The 23,748-nt window shown below is 42.3% G+C and overlaps 1 protein-coding gene across 2 annotated transcripts in view; it reads left to right on the plus strand.

The window, feature by feature from the left end:
* The window catches only part of LOC120530791 (inactive dipeptidyl peptidase 10-like), an 898,875-nt gene that overhangs the window by 376,365 nt on the left and 498,762 nt on the right, over positions 1–23,748 (plus strand). The window contains exon 1 of one of the 2 annotated variants that reach the window (XM_039755402.1): positions 3,086–3,632. The exons of the other annotated variant lie outside the window; for it this stretch is intronic. Within the exon in view, the coding sequence (XP_039611336.1) occupies positions 3,579–3,632 (54 nt within the window). The 5' untranslated portion in view covers positions 3,086–3,578. Of the gene's footprint in view, positions 1–3,085; positions 3,633–23,748 lie in introns of those variants that run through there. 2 annotated transcript variants of the gene reach the window in all.

The following is a 23,748-nucleotide window of genomic DNA, read 5'->3' on the forward strand; positions in this document are numbered from 1 at the left end:
CTGTTGTATCTCTTTATTAGAGCAGATAGTCAGAAAACAAAGCTCAAACTCATTGCATAGCCATTGCCAAGGTCATTAACGAAGCCATCTTTCTCATTGATGGTAACTATTTACAATTTAACAACCCCGGACGGCAATAACCCAAACCCACCCCAGCAGTTGAGCACAAACACATACAACAATTACATCAGGACAAACAATTCAATTACCTTGTTAATTTAACACAACAATAAGCTTTTACATAAATTACCCACAATGCTTTTACATAAATTACCCACAATGCATCACGCCGCCAGCGCTGGCTGCCGGGTCACTACAATATGTACATATAATGCGCACGTACGCGTCACACTCTCTTGACCTCTCTTGCGATTTTGTCGGCGCGCATTTGTCAAAAACCAGTTAGCGAGTTTGTCGGCGTTCATTTGTCCGTCGTGGTTTTTTCGGGGCTCATATGTCTATCGTGCTTTTGTCGGTGAACCCTTGGACATGACATTGACATGTACTCTAATAACATGTAAGCTGTAATACTACATTTTTATTTGTCATTAAATGTTTTTTCTAAGGATGTCGTCGAATTTGAAGTTGTGCCTAAACAACAGTGTACAGATTACATTTGGCAACAGTTTAGACAGAGTTCATATCATAGGCTTATAGCAAGTATCGAGCCGCGTATTCATCACAAATTTTAAGAACATTACAATGAATAATGGAGTTGAGTGGGTCGACTTCATCATCTCACTCGTTGAAGGATGACACAAATATTAATTTTCACAAAGTGTGCAGCTTTAGTGTTTTCAGATTTTTTTGTCAGATGTTTCTATGGTATACTGAAGTATAATTACAAGCATTTCCTACGTTTCAAAGGCTTTTATTAACAATTAAATTCAGTTTATACACAGAGTCCAAATTTGCAGTGTTGGCCCTTCTTTCATTTTCAAGACCTCTGCAATTCACCCTTGCAGGGTGGCTGTCAGTCAACTTCTTCTGGGCCCAATCCTGACTGATGGCAGCCCATTCTTGCACAATCAATGCTTGGAGTTTGTCAGAATTTGTTGGTTTTTTGTTTATCCACCCGCCTCCTGAGGATTGAAAACAAATTCTCAATGGGATTAAAGGTCTAGGGAGTGTCCTGGTCATGGACCCTGAGCCTCTTAGTTATCACTGTTGCCTTATGGCCAGGAGCTCCATCATGCATTGTTGGTCACCAAGCTGTTCTTGAATGGTTTGGAGAAGTTGCTCTCGGAAAATGTTTTGAATTTTTTTTTTAATAGTCTTTGTCAGTAAAGCTGATTATTATTGTTGTTTATAATTATGATCATTATAATATGAATAATTATTTTCATCAAGATCTTTTGGTCACACCAGGAAACATTGATTTGATTGTATTTAGAGCGGTGCATATAAGGGTGTTACCCTTCACTTGATATTTATGTTTTTTAGATTGTATAGACTTTTTCTTGTTACTTATTCTTTAATATTATTGCCTAATCCTGTTTGCTTTTTCTTGTAACTTTCTCTTTGACATCTTCTAAAGCATTTTGAACTACATTGCTTTGCATGAAATTGCACCATACAAATAAATGTGGTTGCTGATCATAGATTCCAGTTCGAGGCACCAGGCATTCGTCTGTCTTTCCTGTCTTTGTCCTGTTGCTGAAACTGTCATCAGGACTCTGAGTAACCCCAAAAGGGTTTGTATTGTCCAGGTGGGATACAGACTGGAGGTTTTATTTTCATCTCCTCCAATGTCAACTGTCCACAGTTCATCAATTTGTCACTGAATAGTGATTGCTGGGCTCTGTTTATATTAATTGGTTCATTTTCATGTCTGTTTAAACACCATTGTGTGGTTATGTGTACGCATTATGTTTTAAGTAATTTGTAAAGTTTGTATTTGTATCTACCTGTGAACTTGTCACAGTGTCCTGAACCTGCACTCAGTAAAGAGCTCTAAACATAAACTGAATTCAACAGGATAGATAGATAGATAGATAGATAGATAGATATGAAAGGCACTATATGATAGATAGATAGATAGATAGATAGATAGATAGAATGAAAGGCACTATATGATAGATAGATAGATAGATAGAATGAAAGGCACTATATGATAGATAGATAGATATGAAAGACACTATATGATAGATAGATAGATAGATAGATATGAAAGGCACTATATGATAGATAGATAGATAGATAGAATGAAAGGCACTATATGATAGATAGATAGATAGATAGATATGAAAGACACTATATGATAGATAGATAGATAGATAGATAGAAAATCTGAAATTTGTTCAGTTAAAGTACCATTTTCAGTCGCCTGAAAGTTGATAGGATTTCTTATTTTTGATATAAAGTAGGCCTACAGAATTTCATTGACAGAAGCCAAAATTTTATCGAGTTATCGCATGTTTACACACAGACAGACATCATTTCAAAATTGCTCTTTTCACACACAGGAAGGTCTAAAACATCAAGATTCATCAAAACCTCTAGGCTGATTTTTTCACAATTCCTATACTTGCACTATACTATTTATATGAGAAAGTAAAAAGAGCAGTCACAGTCACTATATAGTTAGGCACTATACAAGTGTATTTTCTTATGATGGAGCCCCATTAGCGATCCAGGACACACTTGTATTCAATAATTCTTGGGCTCAAAGTCTTCAGTGCTTGTGTGAGGCAGGATGTGCAGCATTGTTCATAATGACACTCAGTTATTACCACCTCCAACAGATTGAGATAGCGTCCCATAACTGAACCTGCCTTCTTAATTCATGATTGCGAATTTGACTGTTAGCATAGGCGTCTAGGTGTCTTTGTTTATTTATTTATTTATTTGAGGATAGTTTCTGTCAATAAAGCATTATTATTATTGTTATTATTATTATTATTATTTATTTGAATAATAATTGTTATTTGCTCATAGGATCAGGAAATCTCAATTCGATCATACATTTCAGATTTAGAGCCACGTTAAAATCTACACCACCCCACCGGCTCGAGTGCACAAATTCAGACTCTCATCGCGTCACTCCGGTACCCACCCCCCTCTTCATAGTCCAACGTGAGTGTTGCCCCAGCTGTCCACACGAGAGGGAAGGAGAGCAGCGGTTGGCACCCGCGACGCGATCCGTCAGTACCTGCTGTCTTCAGGCTCCATCAAAGTAGAGAGCAGCGGCAGCAGTAGAAGCAGCAACGTCGTCAGCGGCGGCGACGGCGACAGCGCGCAGCCATTTGAACGTGCCGCTTGGATGCTGCTGTCAGCGGCGGCGGCGGCTTCTCACTTGTGGAGGTTGCGCTTTTGCATGATGTGAATCACAACCTTCAGGTGTCTTGGCGGAGTCGGGCGGACTGTTCACAACCGTGACACTTTTCCTTTGAGCCCGCCTGCTTCCCGGCGAAGATCAGACGGCTGCCGCTGACAAGTCGGCAGCGGCGGTGACGGCGGCGACTGGGCTTCGCACTTCCACCTCGCTTTTGCTTGTGATAAGAGAAAGTGGCACTGGAATGCACCATCTGCAGAGTTAGGACTACAGCATACTGAAGTTAAAAACCGTCGATTTCACGATGACAGCTACCAAGGAGCAGCATAATCAGAGAAGCAACCAGCCGCAGGAACAGGTAACTCGAGGCGCATTTACCTTTTCGAGCTTGTTAAGGCGCGGGTTACTGTAAAATAAAGAAGAAAAGAAAGAAACGAAGAAAAAAACGTTCAATTCTTGTGCCAAAGCTACGTTTTTAATGTTACTGTTACTTTGACGGAGCGCATTACGGACATACCGATTTTACCTGGACATGCGAGAGGATGCCCAGCTACTGGGTGCGCGCTTCTAATTTCATAGTGCCATTGATTCGCAGGACTTACTAGAAGTAACACACCGTGAATTTTATTAAGACGATGGGCAAGTGAGGGTTCCCGGGGTTTGTCTGTGGCCTTAGCAGATCACACAACTGCCGGTGTGGGAGGCTAAACAACGGCAAAATGCCGCTTGGTCGGAGTTGTCAAGAAAGCAAGACATTCATTTTAAAAAGAGACAACGCAACTCGTCGGTTACACTGGCATTGTATATTGAATTTAAACGTGTAAGGATGAAAGTAAGAGCATTCGTATTCATAGCCGCATATTAAACAACAGCCTCGCCTGCTGTTAAAGGCTTGAAACAATTGGCTTTCTGTGTGATTTAGCAGCTGCGAGGCACATGTCACTCATATCAATTAGTAGTTAAAATAGTAGCTCATCAGTGGCCAGGTCAATGAATAACTATTCATCTTCATGGATATGAAAGAAAGAAAAGAAGGGAAAAAAGTGAAAGGTTGCCAGAGATGGTGCTGTGCACTCACTGGAAAGCTCTCACTTCCCAGCAATGATTTTGTTTTATAAATTCAAAAAGAGTTTTAACCATAACCCTGCAGAGAGGATCAGTATTTCTCTTTACAGGAAGGTTTTGTTTATGTTGAGGGAAATCAGTGTCTAAGATGTTATGAATTATTAGGAAGTTGTGAAAAAATTGGTGACGTGTCATTTATAAATGCAACTAATTTACACACAAAGCAAACACAAACGTATGAAGCCACACGCGGTTTATGAGGTGGTCCTTTCACTGCAAAAGTTTTAGACTTTGTTGGGGGTGTTTTTTTTTACACTAACATGTACAGTACAATGAAACAATACAGATACCCTCATCGGACATGTCATAATCAATTGGACTATAAATCCCTTTAAATGCATCATTGTTCTTCATCTTCATACAAAAATTCCCCATTGAGACACTGCTGGAAAAACTTTGGTGCTAACCTTCTGGTCATTGTGATGACCTTCAATCAACCATCACCTGGTGGCAGTAGAGTGCCGGTGCCAATCCTGTCTGAGGTGGCCTTTGATGTGTCTGTAAGACCAGAGCTATACATGTGTCCATAGCACTGACTTTCTGTTTGTAATTATCAGCAGGATAATACAGATACCGCTATTGCTTCCACATCTCATATGGTATGGGCATTTCTTGATCAGTCAACCATAATGTATTCTCTTTAATCTATTCATTCATTTTTTTTAAATAAAATTCCCCATAGAGACACCATGGGGGTGACCGTAGTGCTAACCTTCCTGTTAATGACCGTCAATACATGATCACCAGGTGGCAGTAAAGTAAAGATCCCAAGTCAGCAATCTATCTATCTATCTATCTATCTATCTATCTATCTATCTATCTATCTATCTATCTATCTATCTATCTATCTATCTATCTATCTATCTATCTATCATATAGTGCCTTTCATACTATCTATCTATCTATCTATCTATTGTGAGCTTGGACCCGGACACAGACAGACGGACATCGTTGGCTCCACCACACACTGTTTATTTACAATAATTATTAACAAAAAAGTCACGTGCACAAACCCCAGTGCCTCTTGCACTCTCTCCAGCTCTGTCCACTTCCACCCGACATCCACTGCTGACTGGAGGGAGACGACCACTTAAATGGGAACCCAGATGGGCTCCAGCTGCTTCCCGGCAATCAGTCCTGGCCACACCCCAGTGTGGCGGAAGTACCGGCTGCGCACCCGGAAGCCGTCCGGGTGTCCCCTGTAGTCTTCCCCCCAGCACTTCCTGGTGTGGTGGAAGTGCTGGGCTCCAGGGTTCCTCAGGCACCGGGGCGCCGCCTAGCGGTGGCCACGGGTCCCTACAGGGCTGGGCTTCCAAGCCCTATACCCGAGGCCCCCAACATAACCAGGACGGACGCCCCCTCACGGTCTGGAGGAGGCACAAGCCCTCCTCTGGTCCTCCTGGGTGTTCACTATCTATCTATCTATCTATCTATCTATCTATCTATCTATCTATCTATCTATCTATCTATCTATCTATCTATCTATCTATCTATCTATCTATCTATCTATCTATCTATCTATCTATCTATATTTGTCTGTCTCTCTCTTCACTATACTTTTGTCCATGGTCCTAACCTTCTTTCCATGGTCATCAGGCAGTAGGCTAACAATACAGACACCACCATCAGACATTTCATAATCAGTCAGACTCTAAACGTTCCCTTTTAATATATCAGCTTGCTGTACAACATACCCTGCTGAGAAACTGCTATATAGTGCCTTTCCATTTAGAAACAAGGCAGGTGCCACCAATGGATGCAGTGCCAGTCCTTCACAAGGAGATAACTATCTTGTTCATGTTTAAAATGAATATGAGATATTTTGAAGTATACATGTTGTAAGTGCAGTACGTATTTATCTTGATGGCCTTCTTTGCTGTAGTTGCCCATCACTCCGGCCTCGTGTTCAGGATGGCTTGATGACCCTCCGCCCAGTTGCTTGTAACTGTCTGTTCAGATGCCACAGTTGATCACATATGTAATTTTCCTCATAAGCCTTAAGGACTTTGAGTCTGCCATTACTCCCTAGGTATTTTGGAGGCCAAAGAATCTCTCAAGAAAATAGTCATCTTGATGGCACTAATAATACTTCTGCCAGGGAATTACAGTTTAATAGACATTCACAAACTCGTTGGTCTTTTGATGAATTATTGATTTAAAGATTGACAATTTCTTTGCTGTTGTTTTCTTCATTATTGTGAATGAAGCCCTGGTTTAACATCATTTCACAGGGGCTGCTTTGGTAAAGTGCAAGTGATTCTGTGATATGAAAACTCCAAAACTGCTCTGATTAAATCCTGGGCAGCTTTGCCGAACTGGTCTGTGTTTCCAAGTGGTAGCTTAACATTTTTGGCAAGTGAGTTCTGTATGTCTAGGACTGTGTGTATATTACAAGGGAGTCTTTATATATTAGAATTGTGAAGAGGTTTCAGGATGGGTGTCGAGTTGCCTTGCTCACCTGGTGGTGCACCGTTTTGTATTTAATTGCTTTGTGCTGAAATGAGGCAGCAAGACTATCTGTCTCATGTTAGTCAACGCCTCCGTTATGTGGCCGAAAGCTGCTCATATTTCCTTTCAGATCTGACCTTGTCAGCTTCAGATTTGTATCACTTTTTTACTCACTTGCACATTACAAGAGAGGATCACGCTCAGGATGTGCCGTGATGCTCAGCAGCGTGTCTGTTTACTAGCTGGAATGTCTGCGATGACAGTTTATAAATTAGGCACAGGCTGGAAGTGAATGCAAATTTGAGCCCCCTTTGTTGGGCTTCCATGGTGGGCAGAGGGGATGAGAACTGAGGTTCAGTTAAATAAAGACCAAACCATCCTAGAGCCAGCGGTTACTGGGATCAGAGAGTTTAAAGCCTGCATCAAGAATGGATGACAGTCGAGACAGGGATACAGCATCGGTGTTGTCCTCTTCACTGAGGGTATTGATGGATAGCTGGAATGTGCCACCTTAACGGAAAGAAACTGCTGTCATTTACAAAAATACTTTAAAATACAAGACAAGCATCAGACTTGGAGAGGGGTGATGACGTGGCAGTTGCCAGTGGTGTTATATGGACACCATGCTAGTGAACAAGAAAGAGTAATGGGGCAGCTTAAGAGAGCTTTAGAGGAAAACTACATCACCCATCTCTCTATTATATAGTGCCTTTATTATCAGTCTGTCAGCTGGATAGAATCATCAGGAGGCTAAAGCCAGCAGTGTGGCTCAAGTCTGAATACATTGGTTTCTAAAAGTGTAGGCATGATTCATTGTTATCCTTTATATATTTTATGTAGTTAGAAATACCACAGATATATATATTTAAAAGCTATCTATTTTATATAGTGCCTTTCATACCTATATATCTCTCTATAAGACCAGAGCTATATATTTGTCCATAGTACTGACTTTCTCTTTGTGATTATCAGCAGGATTATCCAGATAACGCTATTGCTTCCACCTCTCATGTGGTACAGAGAGCTCTTGATCAATCAGTCAATGCATGTTGCCTTTAGTTCAACCATTTTCTTTATCTTTATTTAAAAATACCTCATTAAGACACTGCTGGGAAAACGTTGGTGCTAACCTTCTGGTCATTGGAATGGCTTTCAAACAAACATCACCAGGTGGCAGTAGAGTGCAGGAACCAAACCTGCTGCCCAGTCTCTTATGATCTATCTATCTATCTATCTATCTATCTATCTATCTATCTATCTATCTATCTAATAGTACCTAGTATCTAAGATGTTTTGAACTAGTAGTAAGTAATGGAAAAAGTGGGGCGTTGTCAGTTATAAATGCAACTAATGTATTTACACATAAAACAAGCACAAATGTATGAACCTACACGTGGATCTGTTCCTGCTGTGTACTCTGGTTTATGAGGTGGTCCTTTCACTGCAACAGTTTTAGACTTGTTTTTTTTTCTGCACTATCATATAGCGCCTTTTATACTATCTATCTATCTATCTATCTATCTATCTATCTTATCTATCTATCTATCTATCTATCTATCTATCTATCTATCTATCTATCTATCTATCTATCTATCTATCTATCATATAGCGCCTTTTATACTATCTATCTATCTATCTATCTATCTATCTATCTATCTATCTATCTATCTATCTATCTATCTGTCAGACTAGAGTTTTACTTTTGACCATGGTCGTGACCTTTTGTTCATGATTATCATGAAGGAGAATAACAATACAAACACCACTACAGGTCACTTCTTAATCATGCATGCATGTTCCCTTTAATACACCCGTCTACTGTATATTTATACGGTACAAATACTCCAGCGAGAAAACACTTTTAGAAAAACATTTGACGATAACCTGCTGGTCATTGTAATGACTTTCCATACATGATCAGCAGGTGGCAGTATAGTACAGGTACCAAGCTTGCTGCCCAGTCTCTTATGTCTTAGGTGGCTATCTATCTATCTATCTATCTATCTATCTATCTATCTATCTATCTATCTATCTATCTATCATATAGTGCCTTTCTATCTATCTATCTATCTATCTATCTATCTATCTATCTATCTATCTATCTATCTATTATATAGTGCCTTTCATATCTATCTATCTATCTATCTATCTATCTATCTATCTATCTATCTATCTATCTATCTAGTGCCTTTGAAATCTATCTATCCTGCACAATATTAATATATAGATATGCTATGAATTTAGAAAGCATTCATACCCTTCACTTGATGACTTTTATTGTATTGTAGATTTCATTTTAAATGCATACATTTGCCATTTTTGCCCATCAATCTAACTCAATAACCCTTAATGCCAAAGTGAAAGCATGTTTTCAGAAAGGTCTGCAAATTTTTAATAATCAAAAACTGAAATCTCTCATTCATAGAAGTTTTCAGAGCCTGAATTCAGTACCTTAGAGAAGCCACTTTGGCAGCAATTACAGTTTCATGCATCCCTTGGTCAGTCTCTCCAAGCTTTGCACACCTGGACTTGGGCAGCGTACCTTCAGTTCTTCCTGGCAAATCCTCTCAAGCTCTGTTAGATTGGATGGCCGGTGGCTGTAGACTGCCATGTTTAGGTCTCTGCTCAGATGTTCTTCAGGGTTTAAGTTTTGGTTTTGGTATCTCAAGGACAGTGAGTGACATGTCCCGTGGCCACTACAGCCTTGTTTCAGGACATTCTCATGCTGAAATTGGGTACTGCAGTATTTTTTTTTTTTCTTTTTGGTAACACAAGGTAGTTCAGAAATGCATCTGCTATTCCTATACTCTTATGTAACAAAAAGCTCTTTGGGAATTCATAACGCTTCAGAGGCATCAGTAAAGTGTTTCTTCATATCTGCCACGTAACAAATTGTCACTCTGGAGTGGTCTGAGGTGGCTTAGTTGAGACTCGTGTGTCTCGATCTTACATGTTTAGTATGAGACCTGCAAATTGTTCATATTTACAAGTCATTTTATCAGCATGTCAATACGCCGCACAGCACAGAGATGGATAAGCCATCAACTGATGTTTTATAAGTGCTATGATGACCAAAAAAGATTTATTAAGGTCTTATTACATAAGAGGAAATGAGCAATAGATGCATTTGCGGTACTCACACTGAAGTGTTACCATCCATCCATTATCCAACTGCAGGGTCATGGGGGTCTGCTGGAGCCAACCCAGGGCACAAGGCAGGAAACCAACCCTGGCCAGGGCGCAGGCCCACCGCAAGTGTTACCTTTTTTATCATTCTTGTTATACATACTGTATATATTTTTTTGTTTTTGTTTTTAATTCTGTCAAGTACTTTTTTGTTTTTTGGCTTAGCATGGTGGCTTTCCTCTTCTTTATACAAAACCAGAAGATTCCTTCCTTAATTAACACATAGCAGCAGATGGGGCCGTTCCTTCTCCCTCCAAACTCCGCCGTTATGGTGTAATTGTACAGTCAAAAATATTCCCTTTTCCTTTTCTCGCTGAGAAAACCTTACCACTTTGAATTGTTTTGACCTGTGTCTAGGTAATTTAGCTGCCAAACCCTTATCTTTGCCTCCTTATTATTATCGGTATAATCCTTCTTCACACCTGAATGAACCGCCAGCTGTGCGGAGTCGGGCAGGCGTTTCCACCGAATGTTCAGATGGCCATCCAGAATAAACGGGAATCGAGTCCAGCGGCTGGGCGCTTCTAATTAGTTCAGAACAAAGCCTCCTGCTGGAGACCCAAGCGCCGGAGTTTGTTTATGGCAATGCCCTCAGGACAGCAGCTCGGTAATAAAAAGTAATGCAGAGTACTGGATTTTCTTCAAGGCGGATGGGAGCGATGCTAACTGCAATTTCAATGGCTGAGCGGTGTGTAAACAGTGAGAGAATGGCTGTCTGTTTTGGTCTTTATCCATCTTAAACACTGCAGCCCACAGTCTGCTAGGTGTTTCGTGGTTCTTATTACCATGATTTAATAAAGACTAATGATACTTGCGTGCAAAATAAAAATCACCACATTAGGTTGCTATTAGGTGTGTGCCTGTTGTAATACCCGTCAGTGTTCCTAATTAAAGTGTAGAAATGTAAGTAGTATATAATAAATCCTGTCTCCTAATGTTGTTGTAGACAGGCCACAAAAATCCAGGATACCCCAAGTCAGCTCTTACATTCAAAGGCTCCGCCAGCTTGATCGGTGTCCCTATTGAGACCAGGGTCCAAAAACGAGATGCCGCCTTCCTGGGACTACCTTGATTTTTTATTATAGATAGATAGATAGATATGAAAGGCACTGTATAACACATAGATAGATAGATAGATAGATAGATATGAAAGGCACTGTATAACACATAGATAGATAGATAGATAGATAGATAGGTGTGAAAGGCACTATATAATAGATAGATAGATATGAAAGGCACTGTATACAACATAGATAGATAGATATGAAAGGCACTGTATAACACATAGATAGATAGATAGATAGATACTTTATTAATCCCAAGGGGAAATTCACATACTCCAGAAGCAGCATACTGATAAAGAAAAATATTACATTAAAGAGTAATAAAAATGCACGTAATACTGACAATATCTTTGTATAACGTTTACCCCGGGTGGAATTGAAGAGTCGCATAGTGTGGGGTCTCCTCAGTCTGTCAGTGGAGCAGGACGGTGACAGAAGTCTGTGATGAAGCTGCTCCTCTGTCTGGAGATGATCCTGTTCAGTGGATGCAGTGGATTCTCCATGATTGACAGGAGTCTGCTCAGCGCCCGTCGCTCTGCCACGGATGTCAAACTGTCCAGCTCCGTGCCTACAATAGAGCCTGCCTTCCTCACCAGTTTGTCCAAGTGTGAGATGTCCTTCTTCTTTATGCTGCCTCCCCAGCACACCACTGTGTAGAAGAGGGCGCTCACCACAACCGTCTGATAGAACATCTGGAGTATCTTATTGCAGATGTTGAAGGATGCCACCCTTCTAAGGAAGTATAGTCGGCTCTGTCCTTTCTTGCACAGAGCATCTAGGTTCACAATTGTGGCTGCAGAAGAGAACAAACTCTATCTTACATTATATCTGAAGAAGAAAGTTCATTCGTCAATTATATAAATTTATTTTCAACATTTTAAATCACGTTGTCATTTAAGTATAATTAAAAAATCTCTTTGAACCTAACTATTACCTAACTGGTAAAAGATGTCACCAAGTTGTTTTTCACCGAGTTGTCTTTTCGCCAGGTTGTCTTTCACCCAGTTGCCACTGAACCGAAAGTAATTAGTCCAGTGGATCGAGACGGTGACTTTAAAATGAGTTCATCAAGAACACGGGGACACAGTTGGAAATATTTTAAGGATACATTTTGCACAAACATTAGGAAGTTTTTCTTTACACAAAGAACAATAGACACTTGGAATAAGCGACCAAGTAGTGTGGTAGACAGTAAGACGTTAGGGACTTTCAAAACTCGACTTGATGTTTTTCTGGAGGAACTGAGGGGATAGGACTGGTGAGCTTTGTTGGGCTGAATGGCCTGCTCTCTTGAAGAGTGTTCAATTATCAACTTTTTCTGATATCTTCTGATGGCTCCTTCCAGCAGGATAACGCGCCACGTCACAAAGCTCACATCACCTCAAACTGGCTTCTTGAACATGACAAGCTGTTCACTGGACTCAAATGGCCTCCACAGTCACCTGATCTCAATCTGATAGAGCACCATTGGGATGTGGGGGAATGGAAGATTTGCATTATGGATGTGCAGCCAACAAATCTGCAGCAACTGTGTGATGCTGTCATGTCAATATGGACCAAAATCCCCGAGGAGTTTTTCTAGCACCATGTTGAATTAATGCCTTGAAGATATTACAGTACAGTAATCCCTCTTCGATCGCAGGGGTTGCGTTCCAGACACCCCCGCGATAGGTGAAAATCCGCGAAGTAGAAACCATATGTTTGGATGGTTATTTTTATATATTTTAAGCGCTTAGAAACTCTCCCACACTGTTTATAAATATTCCCTGCACAGTTATACAGCATAATCCTTTTGTATTCTTTTAGATATTAGGTAAGATTCATTGAAATTATGTATGTAAACACACTGTTTATATACAGTAAAACCTAAATATTATTTTAAATATATCGAGTGTCTCCAATATCACATATGTTACAGCCATTACGATAGACAGGCCACCAGCAATAAATACGTACAATGCAAGAAAAAATGTATACGGTAAATGTGTGTACAGTGACACTAAACGTACATACATGTACTAAGTATTGTCAGTAGAAAATTAATTATGGTTACTCACCAACAATGACACGACGACTTGTCCGATAACGATGAGTTTAATTTTACTGCACAACAAATGAGAGCGTTACAGCCCTTAAAGGAGCCTCTTCAGGCGACTGTGTAGCACCACCGTTATTCTTCTTCAATCCAAATCCCTAAAGCAGATTCCATCCAGATTACTGCCTTATTATATCCACTTATAATTCGTTTTGCACCCTGGTTAAAAGGACACTGCGGCCGTAGATCTTATATTCCTTTCCTACTTTTTAAATAAAAAGAATCGTGGACTCATTGATGCTGTAATGGAATCCTACAGCAGTGTAGCTTTTCCCTTCCTTCAACAAATCCAAAACGTTTAACTTTTCGGCAATCGTTAACATCTTCCATTGGCGCTTGGGCACGGCCCCTGAAGCAGTAGTAGGAGCAGATCGTTTTGGAGCCATAATGAAGGGCTTGACTACGCACAAAGATAAACACAAAAGAGCACAAAAGTTAACTCTTTACACAGCGAAACACGTTGATGCTGAATGAGCGAGACGAGACTTCCTGGTTAACACCGCATTCAGCACACAGGAACTTAACTGCATGCTCTGATTGGTTAGCTTCTCAGCCATCCGCCAATAGCGTTCCTTGTATGAAATCAACTGAGCAAACCAACTGAGGAAGCATGTACAGGAAGTAAAAAGACCCATTGTCCGCAGAACCCGCAAAGCAGCAATAATTCCGCGTTATGTATTTAGTTATGCTTACATATAAAATCCGTGATAGAGTGAAGCCGCGAAAGTCGAAGCGCGATATAGCGAGGGATTACTGTAGTCCTACAGTAAAAGGTGTACCTAATAAAGTGAGTGTACATCACAGTCCGGTCACGAGTGGCTACAGCCTGTCCGAGCAGCTTTGGGAACATGGCAGGAGCTCATTCTGGATGGACCACCAGTCCACCACCGGAGCCAATAACACACACACCGTCTGTTTCGAGTAGCCAATCAGGATGAACTAAGACTGCTTGACGGTCGATACACAGATATGGCATCAAAGTTGTCATGTTCAGTTAGCAATAATAAATAATTGGACAGCTCTGCTTTAATGAAAGGAAATGAATCTCACTAACACAAGTACATAAAACATTAAGTAAGCATTAAACATGGGCAGTAATGATGGGGTGTTGGCTTCTGCTGCTGGATGAGAGTGAGGAAAGAGAAATGATAAAGAGCTAGGAATGCTTAATGCACAACCGACTCACTCATCAACACACACTTTTTCGCATTTTATTTTCAAAGCTTAAAATTTGGAAGGATTGTACATTTAGACCAGCAGGTATCTGCTAAGACAGGATGTTTCGATGTATCGATATTTAGGGGTAAACTCAAACTAAATCCTCAATGTTTTGACGTTTTTTGAAATTGTGATATTATAGGAAACGAAAAATTGTCTGACACATTTATTTTTATTTGTCTAAATGTATTAATATTGTGTATACTTACGTGCTCTGTGAGTTGCGGACTGGGGGGCTTTATGGAAGGCATTCTCAGGAACAGGTGGAGACGTCTTCCATCCGTCCATTGGCTTCAAAGGTGTTCCAAGGCTTCATACTGTTACTCCATGTCCAAGGCCCCCTCAGACGAACGTGCAATTCTCAGAGTCTCACAGTCTGACTGCGCCTGGTCTCCAGTTGTCCTAGTCCATAAAGAGCTAGGAATGTATAATGCAAAACTGACTGACTGACTAACTCACTTACTCATCAACAAACACTTTTCTAGGAAAAGCTTGGGTTGCTGCTGGAAGAGGTGTTGGTGAAGCCAGCAGGGGGCGCTTACCCTGTGGTCTGAATGTGCATGCCAATGCCCCAGTGCGGCGATGGGGACACCGTGCTGTAAAGAGGGCGGCGTTATTCGGATGAGACATGAAACCGAGGTCCTGACTCTTTGTGGTCATAAAAGACCCCTGGGAATCCTTCGTAAAGAGTAGGGTGTATCCCGATGTCCAAGCTTATTTGCCCACCTCAGCCTAGTCTTTCTGGCCCCCTAATCATCCCCTGCCTCTAAATCTCTCCCTCACACTATTTACATTACATTTATTTATTTGGCGGACCTCTGTATGCAAGACAACTTACAACATTTATGATACAACAGGTTCCACTTCTTTTGGTGTTCCAATTGGAGCACTGGCAGGTCCAGTGACTTGCTCATGGTCACACACATGGTGTCAGTAGTGGGATTTGAAGCCACGACCTCAGTGTTTGAAATCCAAAGCCTTAACCACTTTGCCACCTGACAGCTAAAGTGTGGTGAGTGTACTGGTGCAAAAATGGCTGCCGTCGTATCATCCAGATGGATGCTACACATTGGTGGTGGCTAAAGTGGTTCCTCTCTCACTATGTAAAGTGCTTTGAGTATTGAGAAAAGCACTATAGAAATTTAAAGAATTATTGTTACTACCAAGTACTTGGTTACACAGTTTATCTGCTACATCTGAGTAATTGACTGCACTCTAACTGAGGCCCATCATCTTTTGAAATGTTCTGGCCGAAACCGAGTAACACAGCTAGTATCACGTTTATTGGTTAGCATGATTAGAAGTCAGTGACAGTTAGGGATTAGTGTTCGTAGTGTGTAGTATAGACACATGGTGAGCTCACTTCCACCATGAAGCTGCTGGTGTAGACTTGTGGTGTGGCTTTGCAGTTGGATGCTCTTCTACAGTGTGCCCATCAGAGGGAGCTCTGGCCCCCCACACCCCGAAACGGACAGACACAGAAACAAGTCTTGCCACACAATACGACTTTATTACTGTGGGGAAGCGCTTTTGTTTCGTTTCCCCACCGCACAGCACAATAGAAGCACCAATAACACAACACACGGTCCTTCTTTTTTCCGCTTTCCTCCCCTGACCTCACGTCCCTGGTATGGACGCATGGTGAGCTCACTTCCACCATGAAACTGCTGGTGTAGACTTGCGGTGCAGCTTTGCAGTTGGATGCTCTTCTGTAATGTGGCCACCAGAGGGAGCTCCAGTCACCATCACCCCGACATGGACAGACGCAGACACAAGTCTTGCCACACAATACGACTTTATTACTGTGGGGAAGCGCTTTAATTTCATCTCCCCACCGCACAGCACAATAGAAGCACCAATAACACAACACACGGTCCTTGTTTCTCCCTTTCTCTTTCTCGTTGTGCCTCCACTCCTCTTCTGGCAAGCTTCGAACCCTCTTCCTCCCGACTCTCACTTCCCTGAATAAAGTGAGGCGGCTCCCTTTTTTGCTGCTCCAGAGAGTGGTAGACAGATCTGGAATCGCTCCCATGTGTGGTGGAAGCCCCAATGTAGGGTTCTGCAGCTCCCACTGGCGTCCCCCACTGAACCCAACAGGGCTGTCCTGAACTCCAATTCCCATGAAGCCCTGAGGGAATCTGTGGAGCCACATCAAGCCCAGGGGGTTGCGCTCTAGCACTTCGGGGGTTGGGGGGGCTTTTGGGGGCAATGTCCTATCCACATCTCTCCCCCCCACCACCACTCTTAACTTCCCGGCCAGGCAGGGGCCACAGCCGTCCGTCACAACAGCTTAAATGTCCTGTGGAAGCCAGTTAGCGGCATCAACAGAGATTTGCTTTTCACCCATGGTGTGCTATTTGATTCCCTAAGTGATTCATTGGCTTCAGAAACCAACTCGATTATTAAAAACAAAAAAAGTATATATTTTGAGCCAACATATTATCTCCAGTCATTTATTCTTCAGCTCAAGATAATGCTCCAAGATGGTCTGCCACAGCAGGCCGCCACCCTTTTGTGTTGTTAATCGTAGATTATTATTTGCTAGGCAGCTGGCTGACGCATTCATCCGTCTAATTCCGAAGGAGTTTGTCACTCAATATGAAAACTTTCTCTTTCTGTCAAGTCTATTAATTTCATCCGTGAGCGGCATTTGTCTAACAGCGTGCTTACGGCGGCTGTGCCTCGAATGGTGAGGTGTTTTTATAAGCTTGGCCTACATAAAGCTGGACATCAGGGTGCTTGGAAGTCAGCAGCATCGAGTCTGCCTTTCAGATTCTGACATCTCATTATGATCATTTACTTCTATTATAGAAAATTAGGAACCTGAAGAACCCGAGTGCATTTACATTTGCGGTGCCGCTTTAAAACGTTCAACATGGTGATTTTCTGTGTAAATGTGCATTATTTAGTGCTTTATGTTATTTATTAGGTGTTTTTCTGTCAGCGGCACTGTGGTCTAGAGTACTAGGCGATGTCTTTGTATGTACTTGAGTTTCTTTATGGTATACATACCGTGGTGTTTGATAGCGTACACTGTGATGTCCAGGGTTGGCTCTTGCCTCTTGAGCAGCATTTCATGGTTAGCTTCTGTCTTATTGTGACCATGAAATTTTAAGGTGTTCTGAGATGTTGGTTCAGGTTCAATTTCCACATTTTAGTCTGAAAGATATGTATATGTATATATTGTGAAACATTACAGGTGGGCACTGCCATCCCAACCTGGCACAGACAGACATAGAGGCACAACTCCAAAGCACCCAGGGCTGTTATTTGTTCTTTTCCCTTGTGGGAAACGTCTTCCCCGTCTCCCACAAGCACAACAACACAGCCCCAAGCACACGCACAGTACAATTCTTTTCTTTTCCTTTCCTTTTCTCTTCTTCTCTTTTTCTTCTTTCTCTCTTTCTCATCCACTCCTCACGGCAAGCTTCATCTTCCTCCTCCTGACTCTGGCTCACCGAGTTCTGGCTGCTGGCTCTGTATAAAAGGCACCCAGAAGTGCTTCAGGTGTTTGATGACACCTGCCCATGAGTGCTCAGCAACTGCTGCAGCACCCCCTGGCGGTGCCCATGGATCCCAACAGGGTTGCACCACACTCCAAATCCCATGGTGCCCTGCAGGAATCCTAGGCACCATGTCAACCTGGGGGTGGGGCTACGATCCAGGTTAGGTAACGCTCTGGCCACACTTGCTCCCCCGGTCCTCCCAGCGTATATAAACTAGCTGTCCCCTGCCACTCCACCTCCATAGTAGTGTAGCAGGACAAACTTCAAAAATCAATACACAAACAGGCATCGCCAGCTAAGCGGAGGCAAGTACACTCCAAAACACAGAGGTACACCTACTCGAACAGAGGCTGCCCGGCTCCTCACTCCTGACGTCACGCTTCCTTCTCCCCTCGGCCCGCAGCCTCTGTTATGGATTAGTGCAAATATATCACTCCTGCAAGCGAACTACGGTATGATTCATAGTGCAATGAGAGAAGTTGTAAAATCAACCAGAATGTTCAAGCAAATCATAGAAAAAAAGCCGATTTAAATCCAGAAAGCAGTTAATGATAAGTAGTTCTCGTGAACCGGACAGACAAACAGACAGATATGTGATTTTATATATATAGAGGTAAAGGACCTGTGTGCATGTGTGTGTGTATATATGAGTATGTATATATATATTGTGGAACTGGACCCAGACAGACGGGCATCGTTTGTTCACCCAACACACTCATTTATTTTATATACACTATTTACAAATCACTTGTGCACCCCCAGTGCCTCCAGCACCGATCCCCCAATGTCCAGGCCTCACAGTCAAAAATGCCTTCCTTCTGGCCGCCTCCACTCCTCTCTCTAGCTCCGTCCTCTTTCACCCGACACTTGCTAATGAACGGGGGGAGGTGGACCCTTTTATCCCAACCTGGATGGGCTTCAGCTGCTTCCCAGCAATCCCCAATGGACACATCCCCGTGTGGCGGAAGTGCCGGCTGCGCACCCGGAACCCCTCTGGGTGTCCCCAGTCTTCTTCCCCCCAGCACTTCCTGGTGTGGCGGAAGTGCTGAGGTCCAAGGTTCTTCAGGCACCGGGGCGCCGCCTGGCGGTGGCCACGGGCCCCTACAGGGTTGGGCTTCCATGCCCCTTACCCATGGCCCCCAACACAACAAGGGCGGTCACCCCCTCTTGGTCTGGAGGAGGCACAAGCCCTCCTCCAGTCCTCCTGGGCGTCCCTGCCGGGCTCCACCCCCAGCCGCATGTGACAATATATACGTGTGTGTGTGTGTAGATGCCTGTGTGTGTATATATATATATATATATATATATATATATATATATATATATATATATATATATATATGAGCATGTATATATGTGTATATATATATATATATATACAGTATATGTGTATGTGTGTGTATATATGAGTATGTATATATATGTATGTTTATTTGTGTGTGTGTATGTATATGTGTATAGATGCGTGTGTGTGTATAATAACTCACATTTCAAATTTTTCCTACTGATTAACCATTTCAGTTCAACAGAATTCTCTTTCCTGTAAAACTGTCTTTTGCAATGACCACCAACTAAAGCCAAATCACAAGAAAAGGCAGGAAGTGCTCTAATGCAGGAATGTTTTATTTATGGACAATTGTGTATATCGCATTCAACAGTAAGCAGCTCTATTGACTGAACATTATTATTATTATTACTTTGTTAAGTAAAATGTGAAAAGGACTGAACTCTTCTCGGTAAAACCAATAAGAGAAGTAAGCTTATATTATACAGTAGATATGTTGACACCTGGATGGTGCAGATACCTCAGAGTTTGAGACGTGGATTTCTTGCCCAGTTCTCTGCGTGACATTTTATGTTCTCCTTTGTCTAATTATTCCTGTGTTACCCTCAGATCTCAAAGCCATGCAAGTCTGGTTACTTGGACAAACCTAAACCTGCTCACTCTGAGAGTGGCAGTGCCCTGTACTGGACTATTGTCCAGCCCACGGTTGGTTCCCAACTTGTTCTGATTGCTGCTGGGTTAGGCCATGTGGGGGAGGTGGGGGAAATCAGCCGAGCGCAGGACCCCTGTGGTTCATGACTTGCTCAGTCTAGTGTGAAAGACCCTTCAAATCGAAGGTGGTACTATTAGTTGCACCCATGCGTGATAATCACCTTTTCTAACCATTCTTAACTTATGGAAAGCAGAATTAACCTTTTAGAGATATCTGTGAATGCATTTAATGATATCTAGAAGTGCAAGTAAGATATCTTAAAATGAATGATAGATATCTGGAAGTACTTCTATTTTAAGATATCTTAAGTGCATTTTGAGAGATTTCAAATAGCTTTCAAGATACCTTAAAGTGGTATCTCAAATGCAATGCAGAATATCTTGAAGTGAGTTCCTGCGCATTTTGAGATATCTCGAATACGTTTTGAGACGTATTAAAAAACTCGTAGGTCTGTAGTTATTCATAGATATCTGAAATCATATTCAAGATTAGCAAACCAGACCAGAGCAAACCAGATGAACAACTTCTTTAACAGGTTTGACCACCCTAACCCACTCTCACCTCGGAGTACTTCATCCACCACCCATTCTTCTGCTGATACCAGCATAGGTGAGACATCCCCACCCACAATTACATCAGCCCAAGTGAGCAGAGAGCCGAGGAGACTTCGTACCAGCAAAGCAGCGGGTCCAGATGGTGTATCGCCACGACTGCTGAAGGCCTGTGTGTTGGAGCTGGGGAGTCCTCTACAGCGCATCTTCAACCTGAGCCTGGAACAAGGCAGAGTCCTGAGGCTTTGGAAAACATCTTGTATCACCCCAGTCCCAAAGGTATCACGTCCTAGTGAGCTGAATGACTTCCGGCCTGTTGCTCTGACGTCACATGTGATGAAGACCACGGAGCGGCTGCTGCTTCACCACCTGAGGCCACAGGTCCGCCACACCCTCGACCCTCTGCAGTTCGCATACCAGGAGAAGGTGGGAGCGGAGGATACCATCATCTATATGCTACACCGATCCCTCTCCCACTTGGACAGAGGCAGTGGTGCTGTAAGAATTATGTTTTAGGACTTCTCTAGTGCCTTCAACACCATCCAACCTCTGCACCTTATGGACAAGCTAACAGAGATGGGAGTAGATTCACACCTGGTGGCATGGATCGTGGACTATCTTACAGACAGACCTCAGTATGTGTGTCTCGGGAACTGCAGGTCTGACATTGTGGTCAGCAGCACAGGAGCGCTGCAGGGGACTGTACTTTCTCCAGTCCTGTTCAGCCAACATACATCGGACTTCCAATACAACTCGGAGTCCTGTCACATGCAAAAGTTCACTGACGACACTGCTATTGTGGGCTGCATCAGGAGTGGGCAAGAGGAGGAGTATAGGAACCTAATGAAGGACTTTGTTAAATGATGCGACTCAAACCACCTACAACTGAACACCAGCAAAACCAAGGAACTGGTGGTGGATTTTAGGAGGCCCAGGCCCCTCATGGACCCCTTGATCATCAGAGGTGACTGTGCAGAGGGTGCAGACCTATAAATACATGGGAGTGCAGCTGGATGATAAATTGGACTGGACTGACAATAATGATGCTCTGTGTAAGAGAGGACAGAGTCAACTATATGTCCTTAGAAGGTTGGCGTCCTTCAACATCTGCAATAAGATGCTACAGATGTTCTATCAGACGGTTGTGGCGAGCTCCCTCTTCTACACATTGGTGTGCTGGGGAGGCAGCATAAAGAAGAGGGACGCCTCACGCCTGGAGAAACTGGTGAGGAAGGCAGGCTCTTTTGTAGGAATAAAGTTGGAGAGTTTAGCATCTGTAGCAGAGTGACGGGCGTTGAGCAAACTCCTGTCGATCATGGAGAATCCACTGCATCCACTGAACAGGATCATCTCCAAACAGAGGAGCAGCTTCAGTGACAGACTGCTGTCACCGTCCTGCTCCACTGACAGACTGAGGAGACCCCACACTATGTGTCTTCAATTCCACCCAGGGGGTAAACGCTAACATTATACAAAGTTATTGTCAGTTTTTGCCTCTTTAATTTAATATATATAATATTTATTTAATATAATTTAATATATATATATCAGTATGCCGCTGCTGGATTATGTAAATTTCCCCTTGGGTTTAATAAAGTATCTATCTATCTATCTATCTATCTATCTATCTATCTATCTATCTATCTATTGTATCCTGCCGACTATACTAAAACTAATATCTATCTATCTATCTATCTATCTATCTATCTATCTATCTATCTATCTATCTATCTATCTATCTATCTATCTATCTATTATATAGTGCCTTTCACATCTATCTATCTATCTATCTATCTATCTATCTATCTATCTATCTATCTATCTATCTATCTATCTATCTATCTATCTATCTATCTATCTATCTAATAGCACCTTTCAATCAATACCTGTCTCTCTATCATATAATGTCTTTCACATGTCACTCTTTCTGTTTCATATATGTAACAACACAAAAAATGACAACTGCAAGATGACAGAAAAGTTGGGACCCATTTTAATGCACAAAATAAAAAACACACACATACACAAATCCAAATGAGAGATTATCAAGGACACTGGGCATCCTTCAGTGCCTCTCCCTCAGGCTGAAGTTTAAATTGGCTCTCTTGTACAGCACTGTACTCTTCTGTCTCTGGTTAGGACATGATCGCCAACTTCCATGACATTGTTCTTTAAATAGCTTATGCGGCAGAAGTTCCATCGTGGAACTCAACCTCCTGTCTGCAGGTGTGAGAAATGAGGAAGTTATCAAGTGTGCTTCCCTAGGCTTGGAAGCTGGAAATCTGTCAATATGTCTATGTGCCTGTCTATCAGTGCCTTTCACTCAATGTCTCTCTGTCTGTCTATCATATCGGTCCTTCATGTCTATCTATCTTTAAAGAAAGGAGATTTAATAGTGGGAAGAAGAGTTGGGGCACCAGGTGTGGCCCAGTTCAATGTCCAGAGTTTAGCTGGAATGAGAGGGGGAACAAAAAAAGATCAGGTTGTTGACGTCCGGTTGATGTGAACAGTTTTATAACTCTTCAGAGAGGTTCTGATCTGCACTGACAATGATCTTCTGGTCAGATGACCTGAAATAGAAAGGTGAAAGTGGAAGGGGTGGAGCATCCATCTGTCTGAGCGGAAGTGACATCACAGTTCCTCCTGATTGTGCTCCTCCATTCTTGGACAAATGGAGATCCGGTTAGTGGCAATGTCAATTCCTTCCCTGTGACATGAGATGTCCTGACAGGGCCCAAACTTGTGTGTTTAACGCTATCTGTAATCTAATATCTTACATACTGTATGCCTGTATCATATGGTGCCTTACATATATGCGCTTCATTTTGGACTTTGCCAGGCCTCCATTGCTCGCCTACAGCTGGTGCAAAATGCATGAGCACGTTACCCTGATTTTGGCTTCCCTTCACTGGCTTCCAGTTCGTTTTCGATTCTATTTTAAGATCCTTGTATTTGTTTTTAAATCCTTTAATGGTTGTGCCCCATTTTATTTGTTGGAACTGCTTGCACCCCTTATATCCTGTCTCGCCCGTTCAAGTCAGCAGACCAGATGCTTTTACTTGTTCCTAAGACACGATGCGAACTCCGAGGTGCCTGTAATTGGCTGATCTCTCTCACCAACTAATAGCTAATGTGTGCAAAAATGGCCGCCGTCGCATCATCCAGGTGGGTGCTACACATCAGTGGTGGATGAAGTGGCTCCTCACTCACTACGAAAAGCACTTTGAATAGTGAGTAAAGTGCTATATAAATGTTGTCATGGATACAAGGGCGTCAATGGGCTA

This window comes from Polypterus senegalus, chromosome 6 (genome assembly GCF_016835505.1).
Source record: "Polypterus senegalus isolate Bchr_013 chromosome 6, ASM1683550v1, whole genome shotgun sequence".
Taxonomy (NCBI): domain Eukaryota; kingdom Metazoa; phylum Chordata; class Cladistia; order Polypteriformes; family Polypteridae; genus Polypterus; species Polypterus senegalus.